Source organism: Taudactylus pleione, unplaced genomic scaffold (genome assembly GCF_031769625.1).
Source record: "Taudactylus pleione unplaced genomic scaffold, aTauple2 ptg000032l, whole genome shotgun sequence".
NCBI classification, from domain to species: domain Eukaryota; kingdom Metazoa; phylum Chordata; class Amphibia; order Anura; family Myobatrachidae; genus Taudactylus; species Taudactylus pleione.
In genome coordinates, this window is record NW_028284434.1 from 1,115,481 (window position 1) to 1,143,269 (window position 27,789).

Genomic DNA, 27,789 nt, shown 5'->3' on the forward strand with positions numbered 1-27,789 from the left:
TTTTTTTTATTTTTTTCGCCTTAGGGTATTTTTGGGGTTGTCTTTACCTGATCCTGCTGATGTCACCATACACATATCACACCTGTGTGCCTTTTTTTAGGGCCCTTGTATTTTTTGCATACGACATTTTGGGGTTCTGGGTTTTATCCGTGTAATGTATTTTTGGCCCACAAGCTTGTAAGTTTGTGTTTGCTTGTTTTTTGTTTTTTTACAATGTTGCTTCATTATCGATTTATTAATCCCCAAACTTTTCTCACCCACAGAGGAACAGAGGCGTCGGGAACAGATTGAGAATTGTGTGGGCCGTATGCGGGAGCAGGTCACCGGGCTAATGCAGGCCCATGACCATCTGTTGGTCCTCCTTCGGAATTAATTAATTTTTTTTTTTTTAAATTGTTTCTTAATAAATCTGTTTAAAATCAAGCTCTGTCTCATGCGTTTGGAGTAAATCCAAGATTCTTTACACTGACATAAGTAGACTCTTCAAGCAAGGTTTGCCCCAGAAACTCACTAAAGATTGTGTGTTGTATTTTGAATGCAAACAGGCACAAGAAACACCTCCCAGTACCAATGTCATTTTCCTTTTTTGTGGTGGTCAACATGATAGTTTACACCATTTTTCAGGTTCCTATTTGGTGGCCAAACTGCTTAGGACAATCTTACGAAGGCAACGGATTGTACACGATTCCTTGTTGTGTTGGTTAGTACCCCGAAAACATATTACATTTTAGCTCCACTTGCTTCATTACTGGGTTACCCCTTAGGTAAAATTAACGTTTGGGAGTTTGTTTACACTTGCTTCTAACGTGCCCTAAAAGGAAACAAATTACACTCTCCAAATATTTATTCACAACAGAAATCAAAATACAAAGTGGTCACTCACAAACAAAACACACAGTGATAATCAGAAAAACTCCACATACCAAAAACACTAAACAAACACACAACAAATCAAGAACTGGTTGACGAAGGTCCATGCCCACATGATTTCACAAATATGGCATTGCAATATTGGTGTCCGAATATATTCCCGAAGTTTCCACAGAAAGGTTTTTGAAGGGTAGCAGGAAGTAGTCATCGTGGGAGTGCCAAAGATTATGCAAACAAACAGAAGATGGTGCAAGAATTAATATAAAAAAAGATGAACGTTAAAAAACCGTAACACATTGGGTATACACACTGTTGTTTGATCAATAATTACCTAAAATATCGGGCCACCACATCATCGCGTATGGCCCCCCCACATACTGACCTCCGACCAACCTCGGGGGGGCCATCCTCAGGTAAGGCATCCTCTGGCTGCATTGGAACACCACTCCTTATGGCGATGTTGTGAAAGATCCCACACAGGACCACAATTTTCGAAACCATATCCGGCAAATACATGAGCTCGCCACCAGAGCGGTGGAGGCATCTGAATCGGCCTTTTAAAAGGCCGATACAGCGCTCCACCACTTGCCTGGTGGCTGTAAGTGCGGTATTAAACTCACTTTGTGGACCTGGTGTGGGAGCCAAGTAAGGAGTGAGCAGCCAGGGCATGCAAGGGTATCCACTGTCTCCTGTGAAAAAGAATAGACAACATCAGGATCACTGTGTATCAAGCTTAACATTGTTATGTACTAAAGGTCTACACTTACCCAGAAGCCACGCATCACCAGCTTGTAGGTTGTTTAATTTGTGCCATATCCCTGATTGCCGGATGACGAAGGAGTCATGTGCACTTCCTGGTAATTTTGCATTCAGGGACAGGATCTGGAGGGAGGCATCACATACCACCATTACATTCAGGGAGTGATAGTGTTTCCTGTTTCAAAATATGGCCTCCAGCCATGCTGGAGGCTGAAGTGGTATGTGAGTACCATCCACAACCCCTATGATGTGTGGGAAGCCAGCTATTTGGTAAAAATTGGCCTTGGCCACACTAAGGGCACCCATATCCAAAGGCATTTGAATAAAATGATGGAGGTGCTTGAAAAGTGCCTCCATCACTGCCCTCAGGATCCGGGAAAAGGAGGATTGTGAGATGCCTGCCACTATTGCCACCGTTGTTTGAAACGATCCTGAGGCACAGAAATGTAACACCGCCATAAATTGCGTAAGTGGTGGTATTGCTGTAGGACTGTCAATTTGCCACTCCAGATCACTCTCTATTAATGAGAGAGTGTCTATGATGATTTTGGGAGGAAGACGGTAGCGTCTTAAAACCTCATCATCGGGCATTCCAAAAAGGGTGACACGTGTTCGAAATATCTGGGGCCTTGCATGCCTACGATGCCTACGCCTGGGACGAGATTGAGGTTGGTCGGCTTCCGGGAGCATGGCCAGAACAATCCACCCTAGATCAACCTGAAATGGCAAGATTGTAATGTAAGGCTTTGGACCCACCCCAAAAGAAAATTCAAAACAACTTAGCTTGATGATACCATCCATTGCTGCTTACATGCTGGGGTATTGTCATGATACGTCCAAACTGAAATTAATCACAAAAATTATTTGAAAAATTTCACTCTGTGCATTTTTGTTTCAAAATTTTGTGATAGACCAAACTTAAAATATGCGAAACACACATTTGGCAAAAGAGCAAAACGACATTGCACACAGTACATCAAAATGGGTTGAAATGTTTGCCCAAAAAGCGAAAGGGCAACCTCAAAAAAATTAAAATTATTAATAAGCATTTAAAAATGCGCAAATTAGTTCGCAAATACAAATCACAATAGTAAGTAGGAAAAATGCGCTAATTAGTTCGCAAATACAAGTCACAATAGTAAGTAGTAAAAATGCGCAAATTAGTTCGCAAATACAAGTCACAATAGTAAGTAGTAAAAATACGCTAATTAGTTCGCAAATACAAGTCACTATACAAACTGTGAAAAATGCGCTAATTAGTTCACAAATACAAGATAAAAAATGGACTTACCAAGAGAAAATATATAAGAGTCCAAATCAAAAGGTCTTTGGGTCCGAAATTAATCAAAAGCTAAAATATATGAAATTATTGATCCAACATTTACAAAAATGAAGAAACACAATGAAAGAACAATTGATCAAAAGTTAGACTTCACAAAACTTACCAAATCAAGAAACGAGGTGTAAAAAAAATAAAAAACCAAAAAAGAGAACGGAAAATAAAAACGCAAATCTACCAAACAAAATAATCTCCAACCGCCAACTCCTTTACACACAAACAATAAACTCCAGCCAAGGTATCCTCCAACAATCCAAAAACGCCACCTCGACTCGAGACACACCAAGCCATAAATAGTGTTTCGTTTCCCGCACAAATTAAGGAGGGATCATAGGAACGCACAATCAATGATGCGGCCGCAAAATAAGGACGCATGTATAAATACTTCACGAAAACACATTAAAATTCTGGGGTATTTCTTGATTGGACCTCAGACATGGCGACAGACCAGGGAAACAATGCCCAAGAGTCAGGCGGTAAGTCTTTCATGCATTTTGTATCAATGATTTATTTGAAACATAAGATTGGGCAAGTTGTGATTTTGAGAAATCTGAATATTTACACAAATAGGTGAGGAGGATGACATGGAAGAGGCTGCCGGGCCCAGTATTCCGGCCAAAGCTGCCCCAAAAAAAAGGCAGCCACATTTCACAAGAAAGGAGATGGAGGTTTTGATACAGAAGTGTGTGGACATCCTGCCACAGGCAGACAGGAATATGAGTCTAAGCCAGAAGGGGAGAATGTGGGAAGAGGTAGCCGTTGCTGTCAATAGGGTGGGTGATTATGTCCGTCTAGCCCGGGATGTCAAACGGCGGTAAGTAAACACTTCCCCCCCCTAAAAACAAACACCATTTTAAACAAAAGGATAATGGCTTCCATTTTTTCCCACAGATGGGGCGACTTCAAATATCGCCTAAAGCAAAAACTCGCGGACAGGGCTAGGCATGCAAGGGGGACAGGTGGGGGTCCCACCCCTGTGTCATTGGAGTTGACCGATTTAGAAGAGCTGGCACAGGGGTGTGTGCAGCCTGTGGAGGTGTTTGGCATGTCCAACATGGATATGGACATGCCAGACTTTGCGGCTCCTCATGTTGTCCCAGGTAAATCTTTGGATGTTATCAACTATGAAATGTTATTGTGCCAATATGTAGATTCTAATGTGAGGCTTTTCTCTTTTTTCCTAACAGAGACACAGGCGGATGAGTCTGTTCCAGAGGGGAGCCTTGGCCGCCAAATTTCTGCTGGCTCGGCAGGGGAGGAACCAGTACATCCGGCTGAGGACCCTGCAGAAGCCAGTCCAGGGCAATCCCCCTCGCAGGCAGTGTCCCTCCTCACAGAACTCAATTTCAAATCGGATTTCCATACGGAGATTCTGCAGAGGATGGACACCAGTCTGCTACGGGTGGCTGAGGCCCTGGAGCAAAATGCTGCGGCCAACGTGACCATTGGTCAGGCCCTAGCAGAAAATACCAGGGCCAACATCCGCATCGCCAATGCCCTGGAGCAGCTCATTCGCCAGCACATGGTGGAGCCGACCTCCCTTCCTGACGGAACATCAGGATCCTCCACCTCTGGCACAACATCAGCCAATCCTCCAAATGTGCCTAGCCCTGTGCCTAGTCCAGAGGCCACAACATCTGCCTCTGGACAGGCGAGCCCGATGACATCCCGGACCCGGTCTGGCGCCCTCCCTCCCCCATCCAAATGGGTGAAAAAACGATGACAGCAATGGTGACTTTTCCCACAATCCTTCTGTGCTTGGCTCATATTCCTTTCTGCTCAAAACTTCCCTCTCCTTTCTTGTGAAATGTTTTTAAATTTTTTTTGTATGTTTATGTCAACAGTTATGTTGGGCCAATTTGTTTGATTTTGGGACATATCTTTGGCAAAAAAAGATGATCCCAAATTTTTAATTTTTTTTCATTTTGTTTGAGCAATAAATTGAAACAAAAAATCTGACATTGGATTGTGAAATTATTGTACAAATGGGTTAAATTTAATCCTGGACCAAAAGGCAAAAACTGGGAAAAAAAAAAAAAAAAAATTTTTAAAAATGGGCTCTTTAAGGAACGTTTAAAAAATCATATAACGAGGCAAATTCAAGAGGCAAAAATAAAATGGTGCGAAAATTAAAACATGATGACATTATTGTTACAAAAGGCCCTAACCACCAAATTGAGGGCAAAATAAACCCTCACAAATGTACGCAAATTGATTGTGTCATCCTGACATTAGCAGCTCTGATTTCCACCTGCGTACGGTTTTTTGCTATCCCAAAAAACTGATTTCAAAACACATACCAAGCCGGTTTTCAATCCAACACTAATTGCTTTTCAGCCCTCCCGCGATTAATCGCAACAACATCGTGGAGTCCCGGGACGGAGGAGAAGGCCATCGCCAATGTGGTCGAGTAATCCAGACCCTAAGCTGTGCGAGCATTTTGAAGGGAAAGAGGATCATCCAGTGACGTATGAGTCGGTCCGAACACATTTTACGCTCGCATTTGCTAATGTATGTACGCCCCAAAAACGCCTCGCCACGCCTGCGTTTTTCCATCTCCACCCCCGTCAACACCAAAAAACGCCCTGTTCTGTCAATCACATTTGACATGTCACTTCCTGTACGCTATTTGACGAACGAGACCAAAAAAGCTTGCAATCTGCCGTACGCACATGCGCACTGTTACACCGACGCATGCGCGGTTATTCAACATCGGAATGCAACGAGCGTACTGCTGTTTGCGAGTGGCTCTGAATGAGGGCCATTGTGCGTATGACTCATTTAACCTGGATATGGATGATGTATTATGCCGCAATCCTTGTTATGTTTTCTGAGCAATTGATTTAGGGAAATACAGAGAGTATTTGGTGAGTGGACATATTCTACCACAATACCTAGATGCAGCAGCGTTTGTTTCAATATCTGATATATATCAATCTAAAAACCTACTTCTTGCATTGTCATTAGATTTTTCACCCAGGCTACTTTCAGATCTTATTATGGGTATGTTATGAGTATGTTATAATGTATCATGTTTTTGCAACCATTAGATAACATATTTAATGTCGTAAAGACCCATTTTTTACCCTTATATGAGACTTCTATATTTTTTTCATTGGTTGATCTTATTTTCTAATAGAATATACTTTATTCTCATACTCAATTACTAGCAGGAAACCATCGGAGAGTTATATAACTTTCCGATACTTTTGGTTTATTCTCAAATACCCTGTAATAAATTATATATGTTGTTTGTCCTCCATTTTTGTCTGTCCTGATTGTTATTTTATTTGTATTTCCTAATAAACGTTAAGTTTTATCTCATTATAGCAGAGAATTGTGAACCTACTACATAGAGTACTTTCTTTTTCCCTTTTTTACCATATGTGCTTGTGAAAGCTCTGAAGAGTGAATAAAATATAATTAAAACGTATAGATTAACACTCATTAATTTGACATAGTGATTATAATAATATCTGCTGCAACTGATCAGAATTATTATCATTTTTGTTTTTGTCAGGTGTTGGACCCCTCCGTGTCACTTGCTCTGCCATCAACTTTGTCTCTTATATTAATCTCCTTTATACCTTTGATGGCGGTGACTGTCCTGAATATGCAATGGCTGGATTGCTTCAAGCTCTGGAAATTAGCCCATCAGGTTCATTAATTGTTTTAGCCACAGATGCCTCAGCAAAGGATTATTATGACACTTATACAGTCAATCGCATATTTTCTCTTCTAGATTCTAAGCAAGCAAAGGTAAGATATTTTCAGATTTATAAGGTCTATGGCCCTCATTCAGAGCCGCTCGCAATTAGCGCTCGCTCATACAGAAAAAGGGGGTGGCTATTCAAATGAACCGTACGCTCCTTGCGGTCTGTTGCCGCCTCTATGTCTGAATGAGCAAACAAAACATGCGCTCGTTCATTTGATAAAAACGCCCCCTGGCCGCTCGCATCATACGTCATGTCCGCTATTTATTAGATTAATCGAATACATCGAACAGCATATGAACTGCTCGCTATTCTTGTGGTTGCTTTTTCCTACCACAATTTTGCAAGCAGTTCTGGCTATAAAACAACCCAGTGACATGGTCAATGAGGCTGCTGTATTAATTATGCACACCCATAAAATGCCCGCTTTGACCTTTAAGCACGCCTGCGTTCTGATCTCCACTCCCCATTTTCAAGCACCTTCCCCTGTCACCACCCACATACGCCTCCTCCTGTCACTCAAAATAGCAGGCACTCGCTATATAGTGAACAAATGATTTTTGGCCGCACTGACTGGTTCGCGCATGCATATTATAAACCGTATGCATGCGCAGATGTGCGAACATCGCTCGGAACGAGCGTACTGCCGCTTACGAGCGGCTCTGAATGAGGTCCTATGTACAGTAGATTAGGTAGTAAAATGGGAGTAAAATGCTTAAAAAAGTATATGCAAAAATAGCTTATTTCAGCCCATATGCAGATCCGTATACATATTGTGCTGTGTCTAGCTACGATGGGCAACATATACACCAATAGCAGGCATATATGAGTGTTACTGCAGTTTTGCCAGAGTCACATCTTCATACTGTACCCGGCCTGTGTTTGCTCACACCATTTCCAAAATGCCTGGGTGTTGATTCACCAACCTTCATCTCCGACTTCTCTGTTTTAATACTGTCCAACTGATTCAGCAGTGTGCCGAATGGGTCCTGCATAATCCCTCAAAGTCCTTTATGTGCATCTGCCTGATTGACAGGCAGAGGCATTTAAGGCGTGGTGTGAGGGTGGGGGCAGTTGTCGTTCCTGGAAATGGGGGCATGTCTGTCCTGTTTTCTGGGAGTGGCAAGCCCAGGATTTGCGTCAATGAACATAGTGTCCTGGGCTTGCAAGCCGGCCAGCCTGAGTAAAATAAGGGTTACTCAGCTGGCTGGCATCCACCATCATGACCATCGACCACCAATGGTCACAATGGTGATCCCAGCCTGCGACTACCATCGCACTGCTGGGATTGCAAATGCAACATGGGGTATCATACACCTCCTGTTCCATTTACATTATTGCAAGTACGTAATTTCAAAGCTGCCTGAAATGGTAGCACAAGGCATAGTTATCACCACCACATAAATCATCAGGCTACTTAGATGGACTGAACATAAAATATATATATTTGAATAAAAATTCTGAACAAGATAACTGAAATAAATATGCAATAAACTTTGCCTAATGCTTTTTTTCCCAAAAACATAGGCTAAACTATACATTAAAGCTAAAGAATATATATAATTAAAACTAACAGAATTTGATAAAACAGATGTCCTTTGCTTACAAACTATTTAATTAATTTAATAACCAAATGTTTTGCTATAAATATGTTCCTCTTATTAGAACAACCACTGCTGTGCTGTTTTTTCTTTCTTTCTTTGGTTTTATTTTAAATTTCAGCAACACTTTATTGGCTTTCTCGTCCTGCTGTTTTTTGTAAGATAATGATCAGGCTCATTTGCTCAAAGGTGCATAATATTTTTCGCAGAAGTTGGTACATTTCTATCAACTCTGACTCCACCAAAATTGTCTCCAATTCTGACTCCGTAAGGGCTAAATAACATTTGAAGGCACTGTTCCAAACTGTAAAAACCTTTGTTTTAATGATCATTGGTCTTAATAAAATGGCCATTGCTTTTTTGCTTTAGTGTATCTTCTTTATATATGTTTTGGATTTAGTGGTCTAGAGTTTTTCTGATGCAAAAAAATATAAATTAAGAAAGTAAATGATGTGCTCCCCTGTAGTTTCCATATGTGAAGCTCTAGGTGAGTAATTATAACCCTAGTTGCAATGGAATCAGTATGATTTACCGCCGGCCGCATGGTCGGTGGTTCAAATCCCGACAGTGGAAGCCCGGCAGGGGTGAATATCCCGAAGCTACAAAAGCTAAGTATTAACTAATCTTTTTTTACACACTAACCCTCCTTTAGGGGTGCCTAATCCTAACCTACCCCCAAGTGCCTAACCCTAACCCCCCTCTAAGTGCCTAAACCTAACCCCCCTTCCCCACAGCCTAACCCTAAGTATCCCGAGGGGGTGCCTAACCCTAGCCTCCACCCGGGGGTGCCTAACCCTAACCCCCCTTCCCCTAGCCTAACCCTAACCTTCCAGGGAGCACCTAACCCTAACCCCCCGGGAGCCCCTAACCGAACCCTCCCCCTCCCGTGGTGGTCCGTGCCTGGTGCCAGGCTTACCTTCGATCGGTAAGCCAGGTGTCGGGCTCCCGGCATAGGTCTAATGACAGGTGTCAGGATTTCAACGCCTGTCATTTGTACCTTACCGGGATTAGACAGTCGGGAAGCCAGTTGTCTGCAATTCGACCGTCAGCTTCCTGACTGCATCCCATTGTAATACCTTGTTTATTTTAATTGGTTGTGAGAGAAGATTGCTTGACCCTCACTAGGCCATCAGATTCACTGGGAGGTATACACAGAGCTTTTGGGCTCCATTTAGATTAGTGTGATGAGCTACACTGGGCCAGGGACATTTTGTGAGCAAATAAACATTGTCAGGACATAAAATACTATATGGCTAGTAATAATAATTATAACTTTTATTTTTATAACACTTGATTTGAGGTACACAGAAGGAGATTGATGTGGTGCACACACTACACAGAGACCTACATGAGATACAAAGTGTACACAGCACAAATATTGGTGTTAGGTGACAGAGACATTCAAGTAGACATTCAGGCATGAGGATGCTGTTATAAAACTGGAACTTATTATACTGCACAGCAGTTGTTGGTGTCGCCCCCTTTTAGAGTGGTGATTACTTATATCCCATGTATTTATCTGTGCATAAAATTAACTATGGCTGAATTTAAATATTTATTATTAGAAATTGTGGCCTGTAGGGTCTGAGAGGGCCCACTACACAGAACTAAAAGCATCAACCAGCTTGCTAGATCTACCTTGAAGCCCCATGTGCCAGATTTAAGCAGTAGTGAGGGGGTTAATCTAGGAGCATCCATCATGCAGTTAGCAGTGGGGTGATGTAAAGGTTCCCATTGCAAGCCATGAGGAGCTATAAATAGCACTGAGGCAAGCTGAGTGACAGTTAGTGGTGAGGAGACTGACTGGACATGCAGACACCTGTTGGCTCCCCTACATCTGGTGAGGGTAAAGGGGGAGCAGTTCCTAAGTTAATGGCCTGAGTAAGGGGACAGGCTCCAGCATTGATGAAACCTGCAGATGCAATAGAGATATGTTGAGAAACATCCGCAGGAGGTGGACATCACTGTGTAAGGGGAGAGGATCAGCTTACAGCCCCCAATAGCTGTTTGTGGGTATATTTGTGGGAGCAATTGGAGAAAATGTGCTGACTGTAAGATTGTTTTTTGATTGTTCATAATTAATAGAGTACGGTTTACTCCTATTGAGATTACATTTCAAGGTATATTTTATTGCTCATACCTTATACTTCAAGTCTCAAGTAAACCTACTTTGCATACACATTACACCAGTCTCTTCAATTTATATTATTGATTTATTCCATTCTATTTTCACCCACCACACCAAGGGGTTTACGGAGCGTGCTACTACCATTGTTTCATTGTCTATATCAGGAAGTCAGACACCCCTCCTTGCTAGCACAGCCCCCCCCCACACATTAGGCTACAGCTCAGTGCGCAATTTTACCCTGAATCTTTATATTTGTTATAAGTATCTATTTCATCCATTGCTGCAAGAGTTATCTTATACTACTGTAGATGGGTCCTTTGACCAACAAAGAAAATAGGGAGCATAAAGCAACCACCCTTTTCTCACAGCTTAACAACAAAGACCAACACATGAACAATACCAATGATTTATTTTCAAAATTTACCAAACTAGAAAAAACTGTAGCACAAAAAAAATAAACTGTGGTGGGATATACAAACCCTTGAATGGTACCAACATGACCTTTTGATACCAAAAGGCCTAAAAATAAATAAAACACCTTCTAGCTACATCAATAACATCAAATTCACAGACACATGGAACACTATAACAAAAGAGTGCTCACTGAGATTAAAGCAACTACTCATTAAGACACACACAGAGCGTTTAGCAAGTCTCAACGAGGCGATAGAACAATTTAATACACTCTTAGCACCACACGAAAAAGAAAAAGAATTCCACACATTACTGAAACTAACCCTGCACAAATTAAATAGAGAAGATAAGATCATTTCAATAAAAATTAAAAAAATCCTTAGAGATAAATACGGACCCCCAAAAAAGAATCCAAGTTTAGATCTGGAATTACACCACATGAACACAATAAAGGTACCTCTAACAACAGAACCAAAAACAAAAAATATAGGCAACAAGTCTAAACCCATGACACATCAAACAAAAGGTACTCAAATCTACAAGAGACTAAATCTAACATATCAGGAATACCAAACACAAATTCACGCAAAGGATAAACACCAAAATAACAGACATAACAGTACAATTAACAAAATAGCTACAGTCTCATCAGTTTCTGACGCCAGCGTAGTAAGTCAAGACTCTTTCTCACTCTATTACATAGAAGATAACACCAATCATCAACTAGCAAGACAATTGTTAGAAACAGGCTGGCTAGAGATAGCACCAGAACTCTTGGACTTAACTACACATGAGACCAGTATCCCCAACATATTGAAAGACATCACAGACCCGAAAGACCAAGAGGACATTGTCTCAATCACACCAACATTAAGTCAACGACAACAGCCATGTGTAGGCCATTTTTTAGGACAGACAGAGCTACCAACCAATCCCCCATCCAAACAAATATAAAGACAATTAGAAGAGGATGTAGGGGAGGAGAGGGTGAAAAAAAGGCTAGATCAGGGAACAGATTAAATAAAGGCAAGGGCATTTTCAACTTAATCAGCTTCACATTGACAAAAGACCACATTTCTATTCTAGACAAGGGTCTTAAATTTGCCCCAACTAAATATCCAGATAAGTTTAACACCTACTTGGACATTCATAAATTTGCCAGGAAACTTACTCTTAAATGGTTCTTCCAGCAACAACCACTACCTCAGCATCATCCGAGCCAAGACAGCTTCATACACACCGAACACAAACCCCCATCAAGATTCAACCCAGTACAGGCAACAGGCAATCACATCTCCACATTCACCAGTATGCTGGTGAAAGATTTCGGGAAACTTATGGACAACACACCAAAACAGAGACAAAATAACATAACCAGAGCAGACCAAACAGCCCTAGAGGATCTAAAAGCAAACACAAATATAGTCATAAAACCAGCAGATAAGGGGGGGTATAGTTATCCTAGACAAAAGTAACTACATTAGAGAATCATAGAGAATACTACAAAAAAAACACCACATATCAACCACTAAAAAAGGACCTAACAAATGATTATCAACATGAATTACACAAACTACTCCAAGAAGGTCTACAAAAAGGCATCCTCACTACTAAAGAATATGACTTCCTGAATACCACACACCTCATTATCCCAGTTTTTTATCACCTTCCAAAAGTCCACAAGGACCACATAAACCCACCAGGTCGACCCATCGTATCAGGGATTAATTTGCTTACGTCAAACCTCTCCCAGTACTAGGACACTTTATACAACCATATGTAAAAGAACAAAGATTTTACCTCCAAGACACCACTAGTATACTCAACAAGTTGACAGAAATAGTTTGGGACCAGGACCTCTGGCTCGCTACAAGTGATGTGACATCCCTATATTCTGTGATTAGACACAGTCAAGATTTAACTAGCACCAAATACTACCTAGACCATGACCATAAGATGACTACCACACAATCTGACTTTATTTTCAAAAGTTTCAGTTTTTATCCTGTCACACAATTACCTATGGTTCGAGGATCAGTTCTACTTACAGACCAACGGCACAGCTATGGGGACGAGGTTTGTGCCAAGCTATGCGAGCCTCTTCATGAGCTTCTGGGAGGACAATTACATCTGGTCCCACCATGGCTTTGGCACAAACCTCATCCTCTGGGCACACTATATAGATTACCTAATTTTATGGAGAGGTGATGAAGAATTCCTCAAAACTTTCATAAAATACATCAATGATAATGAACACAATTTATCAGTCATAACAAATTATAACAAGACAAATGTAGAATTCCTTGATCTCAATATTTTCATTGAGAATAATCAGATTCAGACCAATACATATCGGAAAAAAAAAAGACGTTAATTGGTTTATCCTAGCAACCAGCAGCCACCATCCCAGCTGGCTGAATGGGAATCCCACAGGACAATTCAAAAGAGTGAGGCATTAATGTTCAAAACTAAGTGATTATGTAGTGCAGGGTGACAAACTTCAATCACAACTGTTAGTAAAAAAGTACAAAACAAACAAAGTACAATCAGCATTCCATAAAGTAAAATCATCAAACAGAAGTCCTTTATTGAAGTATAGAACAAAAGTGTGAGGTTCTGAATTTGTTGTGGACCCTTGGTGGTGATAGGAGCAGACACAGAAGCAGACTTAAATGAAAAAGTGGAGTTTTTAATAAGTGACTTAGAAGACATGAGAATGGCAAATAAAAAGTCCAGGTATAGCACTAAAGTGCACTTGATAACTGTAGTGGGGATTAATGGGAAATGTCCAGATAGTGACAGGCAGGAACAGTCCAGTAAAAATATGGGGAGCTGTAACAGAGTGCAGATATGATGAGCTGTAACTGAATGCAGGAATTATGAGCTGTAACAAATGCAGGAATGATGAGCTGAAACAGATGCAGGTTGTGGTAATTAAGTCCAGCTGGGAGTGAAGTGAGGCAGGGTGCAGGGAACAGCAGGTTCAGGTACTCAGGCAGGTGAAAGGTATGTGGAGGGTGCAGGGTAAATCCAGCAGGTTGGAGCAGGCAAGGTTCAGGCTAGTAGCATAACAGACAGGCAGGTATGGCACAGGTACTCTCTCTCAGCTGCAGCTGAGAAACACGTTGCACTGGCAAAGGAAGTAAGGCTCTAGACCTTCCTAAATATTCAGTGCTGCACTGTGACTGGCTGGAATGAGCACATGACCAACAGCTGGAATCACATGGCCGCAGGCATAATGGCAGTGCCCATGCCAACGGAACGGAAAAACCGCCAGACTTCACCAGGCCTAGTGACAATGTGCCCGCACAGAACCATGCACAGCCAATGCCCCTAGCCAAACACCAGCACCGCTGCCAGAGACCCCCCGCCATAATGACCTCACAGGTAATACCCGGTGACTGCCATGCTGAGAAACCCTGGCCGTGACAGTACCCCCCCCTTATAGGTGGCCTCAGGACACTCACCAGGCTTCTCCGGATGGGCAGCATGGAACCTCCTGATGAGTGCAGGAGCATGGACATCTCGGGCATCGGTCCAACAACATTCCTCTGGGCCGTAGCCCCTCCAGTCCAGTAGGTACTGGACTGGAGGACTACATTCTACATCAGTTCTTGCTCCCCAATGGTGCTAGACTGGAGGACTACATTCTACATCAGTTCTTGCTCACCAATGGCATAATTTCTTTCGGCAGGAGAATACTTCTTGGAGAAGAACCCACAGGGATGAACTCGATTATTGTCATAACGCTGGGAAAGAACTGCACCCACGGCCTCTGAAGATGCATCCACTTCCACTACAAATGGCCTATCCAAATCAGATTGTCGTAAGAGTGGAGCTGAAATAAACGCCTGTTTTAAAAGTTGGAAGGCAGTCTCTGCCTCAGGTGGCCATAGGGCAGGGTTAGCGTCTTTTCAGGTTAACGCGGTAATGGGAGCCAATAATGAAGAAAATCCTTTAATAAAACGTCTATAGTAGTTGGCAAACCCAAGCAATCTCTGGATGGCTTTCAAAGTTTGAGGATGGGACCAATCTTAAATCGCCTGCACCTTCATGATGTCCATTTCTAGACTGGAGCCAGAGATGACGTAACCAAGGAATGGCACACTGGGAACCCCAAAGACACATTTCTCCAGTTTGCAGTAAAGATGGTTCTTTCTCAGATGGAACAATACTTCCTTCACATGTTCATGATGTTTTGTTACAGAAGACGAAAAAATCAATTTATCGTCCAGGTAAACTACAACCGAGACATACAACAGGTCCCGAAAAATCTCATTAACAAAGCCCTGAAACATGGCAGGGGCATTGCACAACCCAAAGGGCATCACAAGGTATTCAAAGTGTCCATCTCTAGTATTAAAGGTGGTTTTCCATTCATCGCCAGCACGAATGCGGATAACAGCTGACTAACATTGAATATACATCAGCAGTATTTGTTTTTACTACATTACTTATATCCCTCCTCTACAACTCTTATACATACTCTACACCCCATAATATATTAAGAGGAGATCAGCTCCTTATCATCAAACACAACTTTAGTGAAAGTCTCACACAGCATTCTATACACTGTTGTACATGTATAGTGTGCTATTTAGAGACTCACCTCTTACTTATAAGGCACAGCTAGTATGTTAATGTTACTATATGCACTCAATCAGCAATACAATTATACCGATGATTGACAGGATCCCTATCCAACCAAAAGGCATTAGCAACTGTCAACAAATCACGCTGATCAACCAATGAATTAATCAGGAAAGAGGCGGGATATGCCTGGCTATTTACTACCCCAGGACACAGTTCAACCCTTATGCTACATTGCTTTGAAGAAGACCCCAAGAGGGTTGAAACGCGTTGCTCCACCTTCACCCACTCATAGCGTTACACTATCACACTGCTTCCAGCTCTTCCCCAGGGCAGGCTCTTATCGGAGCCCATCTCCTGGCAAGAAGATTTTAGTAAATTTGCATGAAAATATTAATTAACACATTGAGAATTTGGCCAAAAAATATTTATCACATCTACATTATAAATGTGGATTGTGATAAATAAGTCACCTAGTAACATACCTGACATCCTTAGGTTCAGTTTTGTGGTGCTGAACGTGAAGTGTGGATGTGTATGGGGGAGGAGGGTAGATGTGTATGGGAGAGGAGGTGTAGGGTGGTGAAGAAGGTGGATTTGTAGTGGGGAGAAGGGTAAAAGTGTATTGGTGAGGAGGGAGCATGTGTGGGGTGGAGGAAGGGGATTTGTAGGGGGGAGGTGGAAAATGTGTTAGGGAGGATGGCAGGGAAATGTAGTGAGGGAATAGATGTTACAGGGAAGAGATAGGATTGAAGGGAAAGGGGGAGGTAAGAAGGGGATAATAGAGGAGCAAGGAAAAGGTGGGACATTGACAGAAGGATGGAGAGGAGAGTGGGTGGAGGAGAAAGACAAGGGGGCAGATGGGACAAGAGTAGCGGATTGATCCTCCTCCGTAGATGTACCCTGACGTCATCAGTTACTGTCCAATGTCATTCCATACTATCCACGTGGACATAGAGGGGGAATATAATCCTATGGTGAGCGAAGTGAGCCTGCGAGGGGACAAGTATATACAGTATACACATCTATACATACTTGCCTACTTTTAAAAATTAGTGTCAGGAAGATTATAGTTGGTGGTAGTATGTGCCATCAAGGGGGTGTGCCATGCTATGCCCAAAGGGCATGTCTGCCGCACTGGGATCGGGCTCCGGGGAAGGACCCTGCTGAGACTGATCTGCAGTCGCCAGTACCTCCTGGGAGAGCAGGAGGACCCCATCGGCTGTCGGCTGCCTAGAGGAGTGCCTGCAGACCAGAAGACTTCCACTAAGAAGCCTGCTGCCAGGACCAGAGGAAAGAGCCACCGTCGCAACGGATTTCACGCTGATGCTGACCAGAGGGACACCCGTAAAGAAGAAGACCTGCCGAGGAGACCGGAGGGAGAGCCTGACAGCTGCAGGCAGAAGAAAGGCCAGCCCCTGAAGAGGACCACTGGGAGGGGGATGCTTTTGGGGCCACTGTGCATGGGGAACAAAGAGACCACCATTGCAGTGTCTGCTGCATCTGTAACAGCCTCCGTCACCGCCAGAGGCAGTCAAAACAACGATGCCCATAATCCCACGGTGGCCTTACTGCCGGCTGATGTGAGCCGGCCAGACAGGCAGCCCAGCAGAGGACCGGCCGGCCCTAATGCTGCATAGTTGTACCACCCCGGGGGGCAGGTGGCACCCTGCCCTCCGGCCCAGCCTGCCACTGAATGTTTAGTACATCAAGCCGGACTACCTTTTTAGCATCCACAGGGAGATCAAGTAGTGCTTTATACTGCTGTTAACTCAGGAGGGGGAGTGTTATTAAGTACAGCTCCAGCCAAACCAACTCCCACCTACTAAGCCCACCCATAGCTCTGCCTGATTACAGCTATAATAAGAGAACCTCCTATACCTTCAGAAACTAAGGAATGCACCGTGGAGAAATAAACTTTAAACTGTTATGACAGCTGTGGCACATATGCTATAGAGGAGAAAGACATAAACTCCACACCTATTTCTAAAGATACCCTTTTGTGAACACTTTAATCTTCTGATCCATAGGAGGTTTCTGTCCTCCCTGAACTTGTCTTAATTCACCAGGGGTCTGCTCCATGGGAGGTTTCTGTCCTCCCTGAGCTCACTTTAAATCACCAGGGGTCTGATCCATTGGAGGTTTCTGTCCTCCCTGAGCTCACCTTAATTCAACAGGGGTCTGCTCCTCGGGAGCTTTCTGTCCTCCCTGAGCTCGCCTTAATTCACCAGGGGTCTCCAGTATAAATTGTGACTGAAAACTGATGTCGCAGACAGGAGTGTAACTGACAGCTTCAACAGTTCATCAATAGGAAAGAAAAAATTTTTATGAGTGGAAGTTTTGTTTCTTATGCATTTTTTATGTTTATTTGTGATGTGCAAATAAATCTCCACCTATATACTGTATACTATATCCATTCCAACCTACATCCGAGGAACAGTGGGCCTGATTCAGAGACAGATGCTAATGCAATTTTCACGCATATCGAGGGATTGTTTGCCATTGCACATGCACCGAATTGCCAGTGCGCTGTGATCACTTTGCGATCACGCATGCACAGAGGAATCCCTCTCTAAGTGACTGACAGACTGCCAGCGTTTGGGGGTGGTAATGGGGAGTGGTCACAAAAACGCAGATGTGTCTGTCCATTTAAACGACGTTACATGGGTGTGCATAAATTAGCCACTGCGAGTGCATACACAGCTCTACATGTCAGAAGATCTCCCAAGGCTGCGGCAGGTCAGAACTGCCACAAGGGTAAGATGGCCACCATGGTACTTCAATGTTACTGATGTTTACGTAGGTATGCGTAATCGCACGCAGGTGAGTAGGCAGTAGTGGGTGTCTTTATGCTTAGGTGATCTTTGCTAACATTAGCATATTTTTGCAACTGCGTTGCATATGAAATCACAGCTGCGATCGCATTAGCGTCCATCTCTGAATCAGGCCCAGTGAGAGCTTAGCATTGGATATAAGAAAATTGCTAATGACCATCCCTTCCAAACCTGGTTTGCACATTTCAAGTCAACTCTCCTGAAGAGGGTCCATAAAACAATTCCAAAATCTACTGAAGACTGATATTAAATATCTACTATTATATTTATAGCAATATCCCAATAACATGGTATTGAAATATTAATAGTGTTATGTGTATAGTTATTGGGTAGGAGAAGTGTTGTGTGATTTATTAGTTTGAGTCTATGGGCATTAGGGAGTAAAGTGTATATACTCACCAAGTATAGGGGGAGTTCTTAGTTAAGAGTTGATGGGTATCATATAACTAAGTAAGTGTATTTAAGGATCCTATCAGGAGTTGTAATGTCTACTTAATATAATGTTCACCAAAGTAGATTTATAGGTATGACAGTCTAAGGTGATAACTAGAGCAGAATAAATGTACTATTCAATAACCTTGTATTGCATGATACTATTAGGGTGGATCGCAGAAGAGAAGTTTTCCAGACACAAAAAACTATTATTTCTTTTAGTGATAATATTGCTTTTGTGAGTTGTCTTACCATTATAAGAGAGTGTCTTATTACTTAATGTGTTGGAGGGGGACGACCCAAACTGTCCCCTTGAGAATAATTATAAAATAAAGTTTGGGTGGAGGCACTAAAGCAAACAACTGTGACACACCATTACATTGGCTTGATAGATTGTGATGCAATTCAACAATGCTCTAATTTAATACTTTGTTTCACTACAAGATTGGCTGTCACTCCATTTTGTTTGCTTTCAGCAGTGTCTTACTTGCTACATTTTACAAATGTTGAAGAAATAAACACCATGGGACAGGTTTAAATAGCTGTAAGGTAATAACGCTTAAGGGGCCTATCCATTAGATCAGGGGTTCTCAAACTATTTTGCTCTGGGACCCCGTCTGACAAAACATTTTTGTTACTTTTTGTTACTGGACCCCAGCAAGTTACCAGCTGAACAATGCCCCTATATATTTATAGGTAACACTTTCTTTTTTATTTTCTTTTTTTTCAGATTTGGGGCAGGATTCAGTAATGATAAAAATGTAGTCAAACCCTCGCAAATGCTGTTTTGTGGGTTTTGACCGCATTTCTTATATGCACCAATCGGTGGAATGGCATTACCCTATTGAAGCCTAAGGGCTTCTCTTTGTAGAGTGATGCGAAAGGTATCCAATTGGATCCCTCCCAGCACCCTCCGCAGTGTGTGTCATTCTACGTATGCACCAAATGACACCTGAGGGTCTTCTGGGTCATAAACTCAGAAGTCCCTCATTCGCCAAAGACAACTCTTACCAAGAGAGCTGTCCTTTGGGGTCTCCTTCATGCATACCGGCGTAATCAACACCGGTATGCATGCGAAAGGTGGCGGGATGCATCGCATCCCGACTGTTGATTTTTCTCATTAAAAAAAATTATATATGAATAATGCCCACCATCTTTCTTATATATTTTTATGCCCATCATATTTCTTATATATTTGTATGCCATAAAAAAAAATATGGTGGGCATAAATATATAGAAAGATGATCAGCATGGAACTGTGCCCATCATCTTCCCTACAGTATATTTGTTTTAGGACCATCATTTTCGTTAGATATTTTATGGCATACAAATATATAAGAAAGCAGACGTGCATAAAACAAATATACGGAGGATGATGGACAAGGCAGGTAATGTGGCATAAAATGTATACACATCATCCTACTTTAATTCTACATATTACTTTACTTACATAAAAAATGGTTCTCTCTGTTTAACACTATATTTAAAGCTGCCAGTAGCGGTTGCTGGGGCAGGGCAGTGACTCAGTGCACCTCCTACAACTACACAAACTGTGCTGCGACTCCTTCACTGTGACTGACACCCGGTTGACATGATGCACGAACATCAGGGCATTTCATGGGTGTCAATCACAGTGCGGGGAGGAGGCGCCAGTGGGGGACAGCTGATGCAGGCATACCGCTGCGAATCAACATTAGAGCGGGCGCCAGGGAGTGGAACCGGTCCAGGCATTTTAACTTGCTGTGGGTAAGTTGCGACCCCATGCTGAGATGGGCACAACCCACTTTGGGGTCGGGACCCACAGTTTAAGAACCACTGCATTGGATGACTTTTTGAACAAGGAGGTTTTGGTCATAATGTTCAGAAAGTCATCTAAAGGATAGCTGGCAAGCACCAGCAATGCGCGTGCACGCTGGGTCCTTGCCGACTATCTGTGGAACATGCTCGTCATCCTGACGACGATCGTCAGGTTCCACATGTTCGCAGATAGGAGGTCGGTCTCCTGCACTGAGTGACGTTCAGTGCGGGCACCACAACTAGGCAACCTGAAGGACTGAACGCTAGTCGCTCAGTTTTTCAGGTTGCCTAATGGATAGGCCCCTTTACACTAGCAAGCTATCCAGGCAGAAATACCTTGTTTGTTTATGTGTACCTTCTTTATAGTGTTTCAAGCATCAAACAACTAATGTTTTTCTTGTTTTTCTCAAGTAATTACCAGTTATGTGCATATTGTGGAACATCACACCTCAAATCTGCCCTCGTGTCTGGTCTGGATTTTTCTTATATCTTCTCTAAAATAAAGCACCACATGCAGAAATATCTCATTAATATACTATAGTGATTTCACTACACAAAGTTTCAATTAAAAAAGGGGATACAAGTAATAACATAGTTTTGGCTCTTCTTTTACAGGTCTTTATTCTGGGTGCAAACCCATGTGGCAGTACATCAGATTACGGTTTTCTGATTTACAAAGATATTGCTTCTCGTAGCTATGGACATGTTTTTCAATACTCAGACAAAGATGTAAGTAACAGTATTTGTTGCCAGACATATCTGTCCATCAGCTGTGCAGCACAGCCAATGCGATATGTCTGTGAACGATGTCATTCACATACATATTGGGTCTGATTCAGCAAGGATCGCAAGTAAGAATTTGCTCACAGTTGGCTGATGTTGTATCTGCGCATGTGTGTGCATCTTAATGCGCGTGCGGAAACCAGTCATTTTCATGAAGTAAGGGATCGCACAGCATACACAGTTAGCATGGAGAGACCTCCGATGTTAAATGTCAGGGAGTGCCGTTTGTGGGTGGTGGTGGTGGTGGGGGGTAGTCGTGCGAATGCAGGCATGCCTGTGCATTTGATCGACATTACAGGGGCAAGCATAATTAAGCTCATGTGGTGGCATACGCAGCCCTACATCTTGATGTACACAGGAAGCTGCCACAATACTGGGGCAGGTCAGGGATACCACAGTTGTGCGTATGGGTTCGATGGTTCTCGATGTTACCAATGTTTTCACCAACATGCATAATGATCAAGCATAGAGTAAAGGGAGGTGGGCTGGCTTTATGTAGTACAGGGCGTCTGTATCTTGTGTTGCGATTGCCGTGCACATGCATTCATTAGCATATTCTCACAGCAGCCAGGTACGTGCAATCTCTTACTTGCGATCCTTGCTGATTCAGGTCCATTGTCTGTACACACTGGCTGACAGGCAGCAGATATATTGGCCAATCAACTGATCGGCCAATATATTGTCCAGTGTGTACCCAGCATTATACTTTTACAAATTTTATGTTGCCAACATTATATCTACAGTGCCATTTAAAACTTCTCTATGAACCTTGCAAAAACTATCATTACTATACCATCTTCAATTACTAAACTTAGTGGCTCTGTCCTATTTTTATTTGTTTGCAGACATAGATGCACAATAATAGAGACACATAGATGCATACAAGCAAATATTAATGTGCAAGGTTAATGCATACTGTATACAAACAAATGCATATATATTTATACTCCAATATACGTAATATAAATACAAAAAACAGCATTCATATAAGCTTGAAAATGACAACCTTAACAGGAGGGTTGGGTATTGTTATGTCCACAAGAACATAGCAGACAACGGACATGTTCCACTTCAGATTGCTATTGCGATCATAGCTGTGATTACGCATGTTTCACTACAGATTGCTATTGCGATCACAGCTGTGATTACGCACACAGTTCTGTTGCAAAAATATGCTAATGTCTGCACCTGCTCACCTAGCATAGAGACGCCCACTACCGCTTTTGCACATCCGTAAGATGTGCAAAGCTAAGGCATTCAAATTACGGATGAGCGGGTTCCAATTTCTGAAATCTGAACCCCCCCGAGCTGCCCCCCCCCCTGATCCGATCTGGATCCGAGTCAGGTTTGAGTTTTCCCGCCTGACTCGGATCTGAAATTGAGGCAAAACGTCATCATCCCGCTGTCGGTTTTGGATTCTATAAAAGGTCCCGTGTCGGCACCATTTTTCACTCCGGCTGTGGACAGTGAAGTGGAAGGGTGGGAGTAGTGCTGCTGTTGTCATCCATAGGGGCTGTGTCCACTCCAAAGTCCATAGGGGCTGGCTGGGCTGTGTTGTGCAGTCTGTTGTCCATAAGGGTTGTGTCCACTCCAAAGTCCATAGGGGCTGGCTGGGCTGTGATGTGTGTCCCAAAAAGGCTGTAGTCCTAAAGGGGTGGTGTAGTGTTGTCCAGGGGGTGCTCTGTCCATCAGGGGTGTTCCCCCTCAAGTGCAAAAAATAGATATTTTTATGTTTGTGTGCGCTGTAGCCGCACGTGTATCAACAAAGTAGCTCCAAGTGTGCGCCTGAGTCATAAGTAAAGGGCTGGCTGGCTCGTCTGTTGAAGGGTGGTGTAACCCCCAAAGTGCACTCCAAAAAAAATAAAAAAATATTTGTCTGTGTTTGTGACTTGTGTGCGCTGTAGCTGCACGTGCATCAACAAAGTAGCTCCAAGCATGCACCTGTGTCATAAGTAAAGGGCCTGCTGGCTCGTCTGTTGAAGGGTGGTGTAACCCCCAAAGTGCCTGAAAAAAAAATGATTTTTTTTTTATCTGTGTTCGTGACTTGTGTGCACTGTAGCCGCATGTGTATCAACAAAGTAGTGCCAAGTGTATGCCTGTGTCATAAGTAAAGGGCTGGCTGGCTCGTCTGTTGAAGGGTGGTGTAACCCCCAAAGTGCGCTAAAAAAAAAATATTTTTTTTTTTCTGTTTTTTTCTAGGTGGCGAGTTTGTTCAACTTCTTACTCCAGATTCCACTAAACAGCACAACACGATTGTTCTCCATTGATACAGACATTATCTATTATGCTACTAATTTCTCAGTATCAACAAACTTTACTTCACTCATAGTAACTACAGATTGTCTTAACTGTTCAGTCATCATTTACTCACCTTCTGGTAAGAATATACTGCTTAAATTGTGTTGTGATATTGCAGTTGTGTAGATGTTGCATTATACCTTCAGACAGACCCATCATGGAAATGTTGGGTGCTGTTGTTTATTCTATAAACCATATTTTATTTAGTCACAGGTGACATCCAGGTTTCCTACGACCTTTGTGGACATGCTTCTTCATTTAATTTTTAGTTCACACATAGGTTCAGTGCTAACCATAGTCTGGCATAAAAAGGTGCTTGAGTGCCTTTATTTGTAGTAATTATTAATTTTTGTTAAATAAATTCACAACTTATTCTAATGATCCCTATGGTGTTAATTGACAAGTTCTCTAATACAAGTAGATTAGTTAAATAATTAAAAGCAGCATGTAGATAGAAATACCAACAGATAAATTGAAACTAATAGATAATCAATTGCATTAGTATAATTTGATAATTCATATATTATGTACTATTATTTTGTATTATTAGAGAGACCAATCCATTCATATTTATAGAAAGATATTTTAACATTTGGCACTTGGGACATTTTTTAGAGGTAAATGCAATTTTCAGAGTTTGATGCAATTTTCAAAGAAGGGCAAATGCAAAATACTTTCAGGAAAAAAAAAAATTGCTACCTACTGTAAACAGAGTTGGCCCCAAATGTGCCATTGGGTCCAAACCAAGTAGCAAAGACACCTCTCTCCACATGCAAGTCACAAGAGCAGATGCACCAGGAATAAGACAGGAGGTGTGAGTTCTCTGTGAGCATCAAAATACACAATTAATAAACAATACAGTAAATGGCAGGAAAGTGTAGATAAGAAGCAGCCAAGTCCCACAGAGCCTGAAAAATGCACACTGAACAAGACACAGCCATAAAATGTTAACTTTATTAAAGTTTACACTAGTAAACACATTAGCAGCCTTCCCCTTACAAACAGAGAAGGAAAAATATGCTAACCTGAGTAAGAAAAAGATAAAAGGCCATGCTGTGTAGTGCTCAAGGTGCGATGTTATAACAACTTGATTTTGACAAAAATACAAATCCTAAGCACCCAATAAACTATAAGCAATTTTGGATGCAGATACGATGCAACCTAGAAGCTTAATTATGATGAAAGTACAAAACCCCAAGATACACTACCCATGGCAGAGCATCTAAGCTGTGCCATGGATCTCGCACCATATGGTGCACAAACAATGGATGAATAAAGACATATCTGTATTTGTGCCACTTAGGTGGCTACCTTGGACTCATTTTGCATTGACAAACACTTATTGTACATTGTCTTCGTTTACACATTATTTCCAAACCCCTGTCTGTGCTCATTTGGCCTAGATAGCTGCAATTGCAAAATGTGACCAAAACACCAAGAAAAAACATAGGCCCTCATTCAGAGCCGCTCGTTAGCGGCAGTACGCTCGTTCCGAGCGATGTTTGCACATCTGCGCATGCGTACGCTTTTTAGTACGCATGCGCGAACCAGTCAGTGCGGCCGAAAATCCTTTGTACGCTATATAGCGAGTGCCTGCTATTTTGAGTGACAGAATGAGGCGTATGTGGGTGGTAACAGGGGAAGGTGCTTGAAAATGGGGAGTGGAGATCCGAACGCAGGCGTGCTTAAAGGTCAAAACGGGCGTTTTATGGGTGTGTATATTTAAAACTGCAGCGTCATTGATCACGTCACTGGGTTATTTTATAGCCAGAACTGCACGCAAATTTGTGGTAGCAAACACCAACCACAAGAATAGCGAGCAGTTCATACGCTGGTCGATGTACTCGATTCATCTAATAAATAGCGGACATGACGTAGGATGCGTGCGGCCAGGGGGCGTTTTTACCAAATAAACGAGCGTATGTTTTGCTCGTTCGTTCTGACTTAGAGGTGTGACCACACTGCAATGTGCGTACGGATCATTTAAATAGCCACCCCTTGATTTTAAACGAACGACCGCAAATAGCGTGCGGCTCTGAATGAGGGCCATAATTATCGCAAAAGTTGTGCATGCATGATAAAGAAAGTGCAAGTTGTATAGAAAAAATGCAGATATTACATTTATGTCCAACTCTGAATTAGGTCATGCCTAAGACAATTTTAAATTGTTATAATGATCCAGACATACTGTATTCATTGCAATACTCTGCCTATTCAGTTACACAATGGTTGAGTAATAAACTAAAGTGCAAGTTTGCTTTCTTATTTAAAGCCTTCCAAACCTTCTATTTTTATAGGTGTTCAGGCACATGACAATAGTAGTTTACCACATTCCTGGGGTTCATTTATCTACGTGGAAAATCCGAACACTGGACTTTGGACAATCAATATATTTGCTCTAAACCCATATTCTCTACGAATTCTGGGATATAAAGGTGAACTACAAACATTAACTAAAATAATAATTTGTGGATAGCACAAAATAGTTAAGATTTTTCTTAAAGAATCCAAGATTTGGTTGCTGTCTCTGAAATATAATTAAAATAGGAAATTGATTTGTTTATTTATTTTTAAAATAAAATGAGAAAATACTGTATATATTGTTTTTTATTATTATTATTATTATTATTATTATTATTATTATTATTATTATTATTATTATATTTAGATTATTTCTGCATTTTGAAATTGTCATTACTCCAAGTCCTCTCTGAACAGGATCCTGTCTGGAATACTGCTTTTGAGGATCCATTGCCACAACCTCCTGCATAACAGAAGAGCTACTGACAAGCAATTTTAAAGGCTAATTTCCCTTTTAGATCTAAATAAAATCAACCCCAACTGCTCCCTTACTTGAATTATTAAGATATTATATGTAGCTTCCAATTTTTCTAAAGACTAAAAAGAAAACAAATTTCCTCTTTGCCACTGAGTAAATGTAAAAAATAATCAAGAATCAGAATACACAGTATAGACATCACAGGAGGTTGTATCCCACCTGAAGGAAATCAATTTAAAAAGAAACACAAACAAGAGACAGGCTGTATTCTGATTCAAGTAACAAAGATTTCAAAGACCTAATAGTGCTTATTGTGTATAGCTCATTATAATTAGAATATAGAAAAAATTATATATAATAATAAATATATATGCACATTGATTGATCAGTGCACAATAAGGTCTGCAGCATTAATCAGAGAAGGATTGCAATCCTTCCAAACTCTATAGACTGAACAGAAAAATAAGAAATTGTGCTTATCTATTGATGTGCAATGTCAATAAACAGTATAGGAGTCTGCAGATTTATAAATAATATAAAATGTAATCTTTAATTTCCTTGTATTTTATTCTCTTGTGTTTCGGCCCACATATTGGACACCAAAACCTGCATTCGATTCAGGGGCGGGTTGGGATACCAGCCCAGGAAACATCTGTAAGCGAAGCCGGCTCCGTCGTGCGCATGCGCTGTGGGGCAACATCGAGTCGGTTGTGAGCACTCAGCGCTCACGACCGACTCTGAATGAGCTCCTATATCTCTTAATAATGTGCTAATATTAATCGCTCATGAATTGTATTCGATCACAAATTAAATTGCCCTATTTTCTTCTTCCTCATTAATCTCTGTTGTAGAATTTGTATGTTAGTAATTTGTATCAATAAAATCATTTACTGTATGTCTATTTTTAGGACATCACAATATGCTTCCAATATAATCCCTATGGGATATCCTGGAAGGGAAAAGTAGGAGCAACTGGTAAAAGTGTATAGCACAATCACTGTGCACTATGGGCCTGATTCAGACCCGCTGCATTTGCACGTAGCTGGCTGATTTTTTGCAATCTGCGCATGCGTAAAAGACGCAGTGCGTGAACCAGTCACTGCGATCAGGAAGCGTTTGCATGCTTGACATAGACGCCTTACTAGAATGAGTGACAGGACGAGCCATTTGTGGGTGGTGACAGGGGAAGGTCGATAGAAACGGGGGTGTGGTGGTGCGAACGCGGGCATGCCTGAGCATCAAAACGCCGTTTCAGGGGCGTGCATAATTAAAACGCAGTGTCATAGTACACGTCACATGGCTGTGTTACACACAGTAGCATTTTCAGTGCTTGCGGAAGGGTATGGTCAACTACAAGTGCTGCGTATGGGTCTGATGGTACTCGATGTTACCGATTGTTGCATACACTTCCTGGAGATGACGTGTGTGATGACGGGAAAACAGGCTGGTGGG

The 27,789-nt window shown here is 41.9% G+C and overlaps 1 protein-coding gene across 1 annotated transcript in view; it reads left to right on the forward strand.

The window, feature by feature from the left end:
- LOC148538904 (uromodulin-like) overlaps window positions 1-27,789 on the forward strand; it is a 125,973-nt gene that overhangs the window by 42,359 nt on the left and 55,825 nt on the right. Inside the window, exons 7-10 of the mRNA XM_088452090.1 lie at window positions 6,489-6,727; window positions 21,093-21,206; window positions 23,460-23,637; window positions 25,856-25,993. Coding sequence (XP_088308216.1) covers window positions 6,489-6,727; window positions 21,093-21,206; window positions 23,460-23,637; window positions 25,856-25,993 — 669 coding nt within the window. The remainder of the gene's footprint in view (window positions 1-6,488; window positions 6,728-21,092; window positions 21,207-23,459; window positions 23,638-25,855; window positions 25,994-27,789) is intronic.